Raw genomic sequence first — 11,449 nt, forward strand, 5'->3', positions numbered from 1 at the left:
AAAAAAAAAAAAGAAAAAAAAAACTGGAATTGCAGGCTTTTCTTAGTTGCATGTGGGGGGATTTCTTTTCTGTTTCTGAATGCAGTCTAATTGTCTCTTGAGCAGTACAGTCTCAAAAGTACAGTACTTTAAACTTGTACTATTCTCCCTACCCCACAACTTTTCATTACAGCCAAAGAATGACAAAGTTGAGTTCTTTAATTAATGACAACAACTAAGACAATATAAATGCTGAGAGAATCCAGGTCCAAGCATTACTGGCCTAATAATTTTCGGACATAAACTCAAGTTATTAGTAATGGTTAATTTAGAATGTCATATAGATGTTAATAATCACATTTATACCCAACGTGAGATGAGTATCATGTATGCTGAAAGAATTTTTAAGACTTCATGAAAAGTTTATCCCAGTCATGATAAGCAGTAAACTCTTTGTTTTACTTTATCTTTAGACTACCTTCTAAAATTGTCCAGGCTTAGGACCAGAATCTCACATTACCAGTTTCAAACCTGAATTTTGACTCGGGCTGTTTCTTATATCTCTTTCATGTTCTTCATTTCATTGTTCCTTGTAGAGAATCAGGAATTTTTTAAGGCCACTAAAATGAACATCCGTTAAACATTTTTAACTTTACTCTATTCTTAGAAGGAACTGCTTTGTTTTTCTCTGTATGAGGGATAGACATCAACATTGCAGTAAACTTGAAAGCAGTTCATAGCATACAAAAAGCCATAAAGGGTAATTCTCAAGCTTTTTTTTTAATTTATGTAACTCTCAGGCAATTACTTAAATAGAAATGTAAAAAGAACCATGATGACCAACTTTCACTACTTCAAAGCCTTTTAACAGCTGAGACATTCTTGCCATAGGCTTCTCAAATTAATGATAAAGATTTCTTCTGTTGTCAAAAAGGAAAACCAACTTGCCTATACATAAATGTTGTATCAAGGTAACAGGCAAGAGACGACAGGTACAGTGGAGGTAGCTCTTCCATGTGCATTATTGCAAATGGCTTGAAGCGGCTGTCCTTGCACGGAAGAGGTAATGTTTACATTTTCTATGGTGATGCCGGTGCAGCCTTGATCACTACAATCCAAATTAATCGCTTTATCATCTGCAGAAGTTCCATGAAATCCTATGTATGTAACACCACTAATAGCTGTTGCTTTTCCCTATGCCATGGGGAAAACATCCATCAGTTTTGATTTGAATCAACTTAGCAAAAGGTATTGCTCTAAACAACAAGTTATATACTATACCACATCCGGGCAACTGCTAGCTTTGCCATTGCAATAATATTGGTCTATATAGATCGGGTTTCTAGATGCTATTAGTGTAATCTGTTCAAAAGAAATCTGCCTTGCAAACCCTGATCCTCCCTGTCAAAAAACCAAAAGGTGTTCAATGAAAGTGATCTTTTCTAAAGCTTTTTCAATTACACATGAAATTTTGTTTCTTTTGGAAAACATGCCAATACGTTTACCGGTATTGTCTTGATTCTTGCTCCATTCTGTGTCCCATTGAAAGTACAATCTCTCACATGCACATGCTCCACTTGGTCGTTAGCTCCTCCTTGTCCTAGACTTCCAATGCTACAAACATTTTGCAGGTCACACGTAAGATCTTTCTCTTTCTTCAAAAACTAAAAACTTCAAAATAAAAAAAGAATCTGAGAAACCTGATTCCGTGACCTGGTCCACATGTAACTTTAGTAATATTGATGTTAGAACAGCCACCCTTTATAGCAACGCAGTCATCCCCTTTGATCAATTTCAGAGAGTGCAGGCAAATTAGTTCATTGCAGGTAATACCAACTATAGTTGCCAAAACTTAAAAGAAAAAGGGCTAGGATCAAGACCCAACATACCAGTTCCTATGAAAGAGTCAGATATATCAACTTGGGTAGATCCCGCAATATCAATACCATCGGTGTTTGGACTATCAGCAGGTGCAGTTATGCGAAGATTTGTTGCAGATACCCCATTACAACTGTGTATAGTGATGTGATTGCTCGGGCTATCTAGGTGCCTCAGTCCACTCAGTTTAAGGTTATCACAGATGTGGAAGTGTAGAGCCTGAAAACATCAGCAAGGAAACTTGTTAACCGTTAACTTGAATCCATTTTGTCTGCATACCTCTTTCGTCAAAAGAAGGCAATCACCGTTGGTCTTCTGCAACTCGGAGGCTGAAAATGGAATGGTAATCTCGTCAGTCAAATCAAAAGTTTACTATATAAAATATAATGCAAGACTGAGTAATGAATGTATTAACCTTGTTCCACCAAGTTTCGCCATTGCCATCAATTTCGCCTGAACCATCAATGACAAGACCATGCACTCCCATGAAGCATAGCCAGCAATCAGAATTACGTCCGCTCCATGCATTAGCTTCGGGGGCAACAATTTTCCCGAGAACCTGGCGAAATAGAATATTAGCTGGTCCATATGGTTTTGCAACGTATTCCAATTAACATGGTAGCTAATAGCTATGGCTATGGTTGGAAAAATTAGTAGTAGCTTCATGAACCAGTCGCTACGAAAGGATCAATTAATAATAATATTATTCTATCGTGACATTACAAATAAAAAACACGTCAAAATTTAAGAATTAATCTAAAAAAAAAAAGAAAAATATTAATCGGTATTTAGTGATATTGGTGAAAGTGAGATTTAAATAAAGAAACTTGTAATTATAGCATAGTATCCTCTTGTATTTAATGAAAATAGTATATTAAAAGTCAAAACTTTTTGCCTTAGTAATTTAATTATTTTTAACCCATGCTTAATGTATAAGCACCTGTTAACTCAAAAAAATTTTGCATAGATGAAGTAATGGGGTATGTAATATATAGTATATGAGTTGTATGAATTAAATATATCATAATTAAGTTAACAAAATTTATATGTATTCTCATTAAAGAATAACCATTAATTAGATAATTTGGATTTTTAGTTTGGTATTATATCTGTTGCTTTACATATTTATGGAAGTCATTTTATGAGTACATGTCGCCATGTCTTACATTTACAAAGCATCTTTTATAAAAATAAAATGTGAGAATTTTTTTCGTTAAGTAAATTAAAAAAATGTGAAATTTTTTAGATGAAAATTTAATAATACCTTGTAAGTTGGATGCGGGTTTTTATAATTAGTGTTAGAGCAATCATCAATCGAAAGTGTAGAAACCAAGTGCTATGTGGAGTGCGTGATATGAGAATTACTTTTTAAATCTTAATATATAATGTATTTGGCTTGGCAAGAACGTAGTTAATTTGATGTTGAAAATTTGTATTATATCATTTAAGTTTATATTTAATAAGCATTTTTTGTGAACAAAATTATAAGATATTTGAATCAAAATGAATAATACTTCTTGCGTTCAGTGCAAATCTCTGAAAAGTACAAGGTTTTTACCTGAATATGTACCCTGCTTGAACTGCAAGGGCCAAGGAATTGCACATGAGATACTAGAAAGGTTTTTGATGCTGGTATTACAAGGGTTGATGTTCTTCCCCTTGCTCCACATAAAGCTTGCCATGCTGTCAAAAATGCCTATAAAGAAAACAAAAATACATGCAGTCAAACAAAACACCAAAAAGGAGGTCAAAAGATGGTGGACAAAGATATACATGGGAGTCATCTGTCTTGCCATCTCCAACAGCACCAAACTTAAGAACATTGAGAGTATTTTGGCCATCTCCAATGCCCAAATTAGATGAACCAATGCAAAGGATGAGCAAAATGATGAGCACTCCCTACAATTTCAAGAGAATGAACTCATTATACATCCTGAACTACTTGTCTAGCAAAAGCCAAAGAGAAATAATACTGTTTCTCATTGAGAGAAGTTGTCACCATTTTCTCTATGAGAAACCAAGGATCATCCAAGAAGAATTAACAAGACTTTTTCTTTGAGACTGTGGTATACCCTGGTGACCTTGCATCTACTATATATATACACAAAAGGTTGGACCATGTCATAAAATTTGTGTAGTGTTTAGCATATATGAACAAAATTATTAAATGGTGATTAATTACCATTACTAGAAAAGACATCCTTTTGGTTATTAATTGGGCAAAAGCATTTATATCTTTGGTATTTAGGCCACAAAAAGGGCCAAATAATTAAAAAGGGTCAGCCTAGAATTAAATAGGTTATACCTAAAATGGACTTCAATAGTTAAACTTCTTATTCATTGCTTGCATGGATGAAGGATTCAAACACTAGTTGTACTTGTTCATGTAAAAACGATATGCAATTCATCAATTATTGATATGGAATTATAAAAGGAATCTCAAGCCGACTAACATGTTTCATTTGACAAGTTTAGAAGGAAAATAATGTGTTGTTGTTAAGGTGCCAAGTTGCATGGCCGTGCACATGAGAAACCAATTAATGGTTTTAAGTGTCAACATGATGCTTTGGTATATTTTGTGGGCAAATTTAAGCTGTGTGGACCTCAAATCTCAGGGGAAATTGACAACTCTCAAACAGTAAAATATATTTTTACGCTTCACCCACCACCTTCTCCTCCCTCTGTCTCCGTCTGTTGTTCTCCATCTCTCTCCTGCCATCTGTACCTGGGTTCCCAACACCACCAGCAAGCTTCTCTCTAATCTTCTTCTTCGGTTGGTTGGTTTAAATTTGTGTCTCTTTCCTTCCATCTTACCATCTATTCTTATCCGGTTGGTTTTTTTTTTTTCTCCTCAACGCATGCCCCGTTTAGCCCAGCCCGCAAGTACGAACGAGTGAATAATCAGTTAAATTGATTCAATCGGTCATCCATTCATTTAATCAAAAATGCACACATGACTAATCAATTAAGTTGATTAAATCGTTTATTCATTAATCGACAAAATATGAGTGAATAATAAGTTCATCCATTAATCAACAGGACACAAATGTGCACAAGTGAATATAATCAGTTGATTAAATCGGTCATTCATTAATCAACCAGATATGAGTGAATAATAAATCCATTCATTAATAAAAGGGAAACAAGCAAGTAATCGATTAAATTAATTAAATTCGATAGATAAATTTAACCATAACAACCTGTTTCCCTTGTTAATAAATTCGATAGATACCTGGCAGAACCATGCGACCTCCGTTTATAATTTAATAAAATTACTTTCCTTTAATCACAAGCAAACCCCCATTGGATAAACGACGGATGGGCTCTCCGTGCACTTGCAATGTTAACATTTAGACTAGTTGATAATTCCTTGAGGATTTACCAAAGACTTTACTAAAGTAATTAATAACAAGACACACAAAGTTACTTACTACACAATTACCATAACGAATAAGCAAGATTAACATCCACAAAACTAATTCAACCCTAAATCGCAACTCAAATATACCAAAAAACGGGATTTAAGAGGTTATGCTCCGAATTAACAACAGATAATATAACATGCAACTCTATCAAATAGTCAACAAAAAAAAATGTCCTAAATGGGAAAATTTCCCTATTGATAATGATATTAGCTAAATCCCACTTGGGAGTTCATTAAAAGCCTAAAATACTCATAAGAAGCAGTCCAAAACCACATGGTCGTGCATCTGCTCCCCCTCCAAACTGATTTAAGCATATTCCCACATTAGTCTAAAAACAAATACACATGGCCTCCACCAACCACACAAATTGCTTCATCATTTGGGCTCCAGACCTCTGCTATTGCTGACTGAACCTCCATTATGACGGCACTACATATAACAACATTTTTACGCATTAGGAAACTTGGGTATCCACATATCAATCATAAGAATTTAAGAAAGCCACAAATTGAAGGTCGAGACCACACATCTAACAAAAGAAAAAAGAATTATAAGGAAGCAGGATGGAGGAGAAAACACCTATCTCATCCCCAATAATACTTTTGCAACTCTGGCCAATTATTGACAACAATATAACGTTCTACTAAAGTTATATCAAAAGCAGATGAAACACTTAAGAATAAACATACTGTATGTAGATGTATCAATCTGCTCAGGAAGCTCCTTTATATCTACCTCAAACCTCTCCTGGACCTACAATTGATTGAAAAAAATTGATTAGAGGATCATACCATGGGAAAAACAACAATGTTCCAAGGATCTAAATACAAACCTGATTGAGCACATCAGAATCTGAAGCAGACGATACAAATGTAATTGCAAGACCCTTGGTGCCAAACCTACCAGCTCTACCAACCTGCCAATAAACCAAAGACACAACATCAGTTAGAGAGCTTATATGCATACGACAGGAGCAAGACTAGTTTGATAATGCAGTGGAAACAAAACCTACCCTGTGCAGGTATGTATCAGCAGAATCTGGCATGTCATAGTTGATGACGATATTAACACGTTCAATGTCTATTCCCCTACCAACTAAATCAGTGGCCACAAGAATTCTTTTATGCCCCTCCTTGAAACCCTTGTAGCGAGTCAACCTACAAAGCGTCAGATACCATTAAAACAAAGGGTAAGGTTGGATACTTATTTTATGCACCAAAGCTAATTGGAAAAAGCCAAACCATATTATCATATTTTACCAAGGAAACCTACTAAACCCAAAAAAGGACCCTGAACTACCAAAGGATAGCAACTAAAGAGTTTCTCATAAAGTCGACATAGGACACACAAGCCAAACCCTAAAACAAGAGACATAAATTTGAGATCACAGGAAACATGTTATTACAACTTAGTAAACTCAAAAACCAATAATCAAGTAAAAAGGGGCAATATTTTCGATAAATCTTTCCCATGTGTTTTACATCACTCTTTACAAAAGTAAATATACGACAAAACACGACCATGTTGCATAACCCAACTTGACCAAATCATATCACAGTAAATATTCCATGGTTCTGACTGCATAAACCACAGTATCTACAGTAGCACAATTAAACAACCCACCCAACTACCATTTTTGGTGTATTAAGACAACATGACAAAAACACGCCTCAAAAACCTTGACAGGGATCCTTGAAAAAAATACAGGCCCTTTCATTCTTTTACAATAATATATACAAACCAAAGTCTTTCAAAAGAATAAAAAGGATAGTGTAGGAAGAATGAATGATGCATGACAGGTACAAACCTTTCTTCCTGGGACATGCCAGAGTGAATACATATAGAGGGAAAATTACACTCCACAAGTAACTTGTTCAACTCAGCTGCTCGGTTCACACTTTTGACAAAGATAACAACTTGGTTGAAGTCCAATGCATCAAGGAGGTCATTCAACTTGCGGTTTTTCTCCAGCTCACTCAATTTGATGTAGTGCTGTCATTGCGATCATTTTGGTGAAATAGATCTCAAATAATCTTCTAAAAAGGAAGAAAAAACAAGGGGAGGGTTAGCTGGCTTCTTAGAACATACCTGCACAAGCCCATGAAGGGTCAACTTGGCCTCATCATCAACATAAATTTCCATTGGCTGAAAGGAACAAATGTCACAGTAAATCATATTAGGGAGCTTCCTCAAGCAAAGGGAATCCAGTACGAAATGAATTATGGATGCACATCCTTGAATTGAGATCCTGGTCCATCTGCCTTGCTTCCTTGCAGATTCGTTATTTAGTCACAGCAAGCAAGCGCTATTCCCCCTCAAACACACAGATTCTATTACATGACAGACATCGCACCCCAAACAAGGAAACACCCAACCCTTCTTATTCCCCCCACTCCAAGCCCACCCCATAGCCTAAATAAAAAAAATAAAAAAAAAAAATTAAGCCTAAGTAAGAATCGGTTGAACACAGATCAACTACTTCAAAAGCCTAACACTGCTAGCCTATCAATTCCCCACTAACCTTCCCCATTCAATCTGCATAACCCATAAATGACTAGCTGAAGCCACTGCATCCAAGCAACACCAATGGCAACTATACGGTGATGGACCCACCAGATGTAAAATTTTACAAAACTCTCGGAGAAAGCGGGGCATTAATTAAAAAGATACTTCTAAATTCAAGTAGTATTGGCCATGGAACATTACATCTTGCATAAATTTTTTGCAAACCGGGCGAATTTCTTTGCTGAGTGTGGCAGAAAACATCATAACTTGCTTATCATGAGGGGTCATCTTGAAAATCTCCTGCACATCTCTCCTCATGTCTACAGAAGATAAGTAGAAGAATCAATACCAGTTGGAATAGCAGAAGTAAGCAAACAATTAAAAAACTTATATACTTGTCCAGCTTCAGGTGAAGAAAACCATACCAAGTGATTCAAGCATCTTGTCACATTCGTCCAGAATGAAATGCCTCACATTCTTCAAAGAAAGGTCCTTGTCTCTCGCCAAAGCCAAAATCCTTCCAGGTGTACCAACAACAATGTGGGGGCATTCATTTTTCAGTAGATCTTTGTGAACTTTGATGTTGACACCACCATAAAAGACAGCAACCTTGATATCAGGAAGGTAAGTACTGAACCTCTCGAACTCATGACAAATCTACAAGTTAAGGGGGCAAATAAAATGAGATGACATCTATCATATAACCTCAAGAATGCAAAGGGAAATTAATGACTAGAAAGCTTCCAAGAAAAGATGCAGAACTTGTTCTTACCTGGTAAGCCAACTCCCTCGTATGGCATAAAACAAGTGCAATAACTTGTCCTGGACTTGGTTCAATTTGCTGTAATGATGATAGAACAAAAACTGCAGTCTTCCCCATCCCTGATTTAGCTTGGCAGATGACATCCATGCCCAATATAGCTTGGGGAATGCATTCATGTTGCACTGATGAAGAACCAAAGAAAATTGCATCCAAGGAACCCGTGGTAAGTAAAATATTAACCTCCGTGATCCTTTTAATTGAAACTTTAACCAAACCATAATACTGCTCCAAATCAATAGTATGATAATGGTATATTACCTGCAAAACCAATGCATCAAACGAAATTTTAGACCAAACGAAAGATTCACATTGAAAATACAAAAAGAAGGAGGGTACATTATATAAACCAAACATTCTTCACACAAACTCCCAAGAATGGCAAATGATAACATAATGAAACTGCTAAAAAACCAGCCATCCACGAAGTTCAATCTAAAATTTTAGCTTTCAAGATTAGAACAGTATATATAGGTTCACAATATAAAAAAGGGAAGAAGAGTCAAAAATTTGCCTTCGGAAGGGTGCTCAAATCCAGAGTCGACAATGGCCCGAAGAAGCTCTGGCTTCAAAAGGAAGTCTCTGAACCCTGAACTGTGAATTCCAACATAGCCCCTAAAAAGAGAAAGAAATGACAAAATTAGAACGAAAATCTTTCCCTAAGAATTATTTACCATTATACACAAAAGCAAAATAAAATCATTTCAAACAAAAAGGAAACCTAAAACTCACTTCTTGGCGGACTCGCCATTGACTTTAGCAGTGACAGAGTCGGGGGCTTTCTCTTCTTCTTCCTCGTAGTCGAGAAGCTCTTCCTCGTAGGCATCGTTGTCCCTTGTTTCTCCCATTTTTCTACAAATCCCAATCAAATAACAAACGTTAGGGTTTTAGCAAAAAACAAAAAAGCAACATCCAACTTTAACTAAACACAATTAGGGTTTCAAACAGAGATAGATTTGGGAGATTTACCTGAGAAATTAACCGAAAGAGGGAGAAATTGTGGGGGAGGCGGGAAGGGGAAAGGGAATTCTAGGGTTAGGATTTCGAGAGAGTCTGCAAAGGAAAAAGGTTAGCCCTTAAAAACTAAAAAATTAGATTTGAGAGTGCAGAGTTTCGAAGAGAGAGAGAGAGAGGTAGGGTTTCCGACCTTGACGAGTGATCTTTATAAACAGAGGAAAGTTTTGCTTATTTCCCAAAAACCCCTTGCTTCTTCTCATTAATTACCATCTTCCGCTGCTCTGCAGCTGGACCCCTGCTGGCTGTGTGGAAAGAGACATGACGCCATGGCCTGACCCCAGCCCAATTAGGGCCCAAATTGGTTGTCTTTTTGTTGCCATTTTTACGTGAGTAAATATTAAAAATACTAAAAATAAGCCCAAAAAGCAGGTGTCAAATGGCCAATAAATATTAAAAATTCAATTATTAAAAAAAAGCTTGAAATATATATATTGTAATTGAAAATTTCTCCTAATATTTATCTTTTATTTTATTTTGTAACTGCTTGCCATTCATAATTTTGTAGCTGGTTTAGATGTTTTTTTTAGATTAATGTAAATGTAATTATTTTAAAAAAATCTTCTATTTACATATTTTATAGAGTAAACTCTACCTATATCAACACTTTGTAATTTTATTTTTTTCACAATTAACACATTATAGATATTTTTTTATCAGTTAGCACATTATGAATAAACTGTGTTCCTATAAAAGGTTAAGTTATTAATTTTATCTAATCTAATAAAATTATCAAAATATACTTTATTTAAAATTAACTTATTTGATAACATTTATAGAAATTTTTCAATTTTACTCAATAAAGTTAACTACTTAAATTTTTATGGAAACATAAAAATTATCCTATTTTAAAAAAAGATATTCATGAAGTTAAAAAAGAAATTTATCCTATTTTAAAATGATATTCGTTGAAATTTATCTGTTTTTTTAATTTATTATTTTTTCTTAGAGTAAAGTACTTTATCACTTTTAACTTTTAATTATAATTACACATGAATTTACTAATTTATAAAATAAACATTTTGTTCCAAACAACTATACGACGGTAATATTTAAATTAAAAATATTTAAAGAATCTTTTTTTTAAACTTATTTTAGATCCATAGACAATGCCCCCTACCTTAATTGGCCACCCCATGATTGAATTTGACTCGATCCAACCAGATTTATCAATGAGCATAAAATCTAATGCTCTCTAAGACCACCAAGTTTGGTGCTTTCTAAGGAGCACTAGATCTGTGCTCCTTGTGGAGCAGCAGAAGAGGATTTTTAATAAAAAATATTAAAAATAAAAAAATATAATTTATATAATGTAATAATTTTTAAAATTGATAAAAAGTAAATTTATTTTTTAATATTATCATGTTATCAAACTAACAAAAATATTAATAATTGGCTAATGACTGGACTTATGTGTTTAAAAAAATATTCATTTAGAATAGATGATCTATTTTTAAAATTAATAAATTTATATAAATTTATGATTAAAAATTAAAAGTAAAGATATTTTATTTTATTTATTAATGATATCATGGAAAGCAATGAAACTAGCCCATAAAAGCCCATCCCAATTAGCAAACCCAAATATTGGTGGGCTGGCTAGAAGGAAAACTTGACTTTCGACGTTTACATTCTAAATATCTAATCCGGTTTGCCCTCGATTGCCAACCATTTTTGCAGCATAAAGGAAGTGGCCAATGCTTGTCAGAACATAACTCTAATCTCTCTATTTCCCAATGGCCTCTGCTTCATGCTCGGCAGCGCATTCACTTGCCTTCATATCCACTCAAAAGCCACGTATTTCTCTCTTCCTCTCTCTCTCTCTCTC

The 11,449-nt window shown here is 34.8% G+C and overlaps 2 protein-coding genes across 2 annotated transcripts; both read right to left on the bottom strand.

Moving 5' to 3' along the window:
* Positions 1–756: 756 nt before the first annotated feature.
* On the bottom strand, positions 757–5,701 carry LOC110410203 (putative polygalacturonase At3g15720). Its single transcript, XM_089782660.1, has 10 exons — positions 5,642–5,701; positions 3,631–3,756; positions 3,416–3,553; positions 2,273–2,416; positions 2,163–2,186; positions 1,869–2,076; positions 1,680–1,761; positions 1,485–1,593; positions 1,261–1,380; positions 757–1,173 (listed from the first exon to the last, which is right to left on the bottom strand). The coding sequence occupies exons 1-10, from the start codon at positions 5,699–5,701 to the stop codon at positions 946–948; spliced, it is 1,239 nt and encodes a 412-aa protein (XP_089638786.1). The 3' UTR covers positions 757–945.
* On the bottom strand, positions 5,363–9,738 carry LOC110410204 (DEAD-box ATP-dependent RNA helicase 15). The gene is made up of 12 exons (XM_021419802.2): positions 9,577–9,738; positions 9,340–9,459; positions 9,122–9,222; positions 8,560–8,732; positions 8,213–8,444; positions 7,989–8,107; positions 7,371–7,427; positions 7,090–7,274; positions 6,295–6,439; positions 6,115–6,198; positions 5,972–6,035; positions 5,363–5,711 (listed from the first exon to the last, which is right to left on the bottom strand). The coding sequence occupies exons 2-12, from the start codon at positions 9,453–9,455 to the stop codon at positions 5,701–5,703; spliced, it is 1,287 nt and encodes a 428-aa protein (XP_021275477.1). The 5' UTR covers positions 9,456–9,459; positions 9,577–9,738; the 3' UTR covers positions 5,363–5,700.
* Between the last annotated feature and the right edge of the window lie 1,711 nt (positions 9,739–11,449).

The sequence above is a fragment of the Theobroma umbraticum genome, unplaced genomic scaffold (assembly GCF_002168275.2).
Source record: "Theobroma umbraticum cultivar Fairchild unplaced genomic scaffold, ASM216827v3 scaffold_56.0, whole genome shotgun sequence".
Lineage (NCBI taxonomy): Eukaryota > Viridiplantae > Streptophyta > Magnoliopsida > Malvales > Malvaceae > Theobroma > Theobroma umbraticum.

Bases quoted from the DNA above. Each gene is read 5' to 3' on its own strand.
- LOC110410204 (XM_021419802.2), bottom strand. From the start codon at position 9,455: ATGGGAGAAACAAGGGACAACGATGCCTACGAGGAAGAGCTTCTCGAC. The intron at 8,108-8,212 runs GTATGGTTTTCT...TATCTTCTGTAG, and splicing joins CAAGATGCTTGAATCACTTG to ACATGAGGAGAGATGTGCAG. The intron at 7,275-7,370 runs GTATGTTCTAAG...TCGCAATGACAG, and splicing joins CCCTTCATGGGCTTGTGCAG to CACTACATCAAATTGAGTGA.
- LOC110410203 (XM_089782660.1), bottom strand. From the start codon at position 5,701: ATGGAGGTTCAGTCAGCAATAGCAGAGGTCTGGAGCCCAAATGATGAA. The intron at 1,762-1,868 runs GTATGTTGGGTC...AATTGATCAAAG, and splicing joins TGACTCTTTCATAGGAACTG to GGGATGACTGCGTTGCTATA. The intron at 1,174-1,260 runs GTATAGTATATA...CCCATGGCATAG, and splicing joins CTAGCAGTTGCCCGGATGTG to GGAAAAGCAACAGCTATTAG.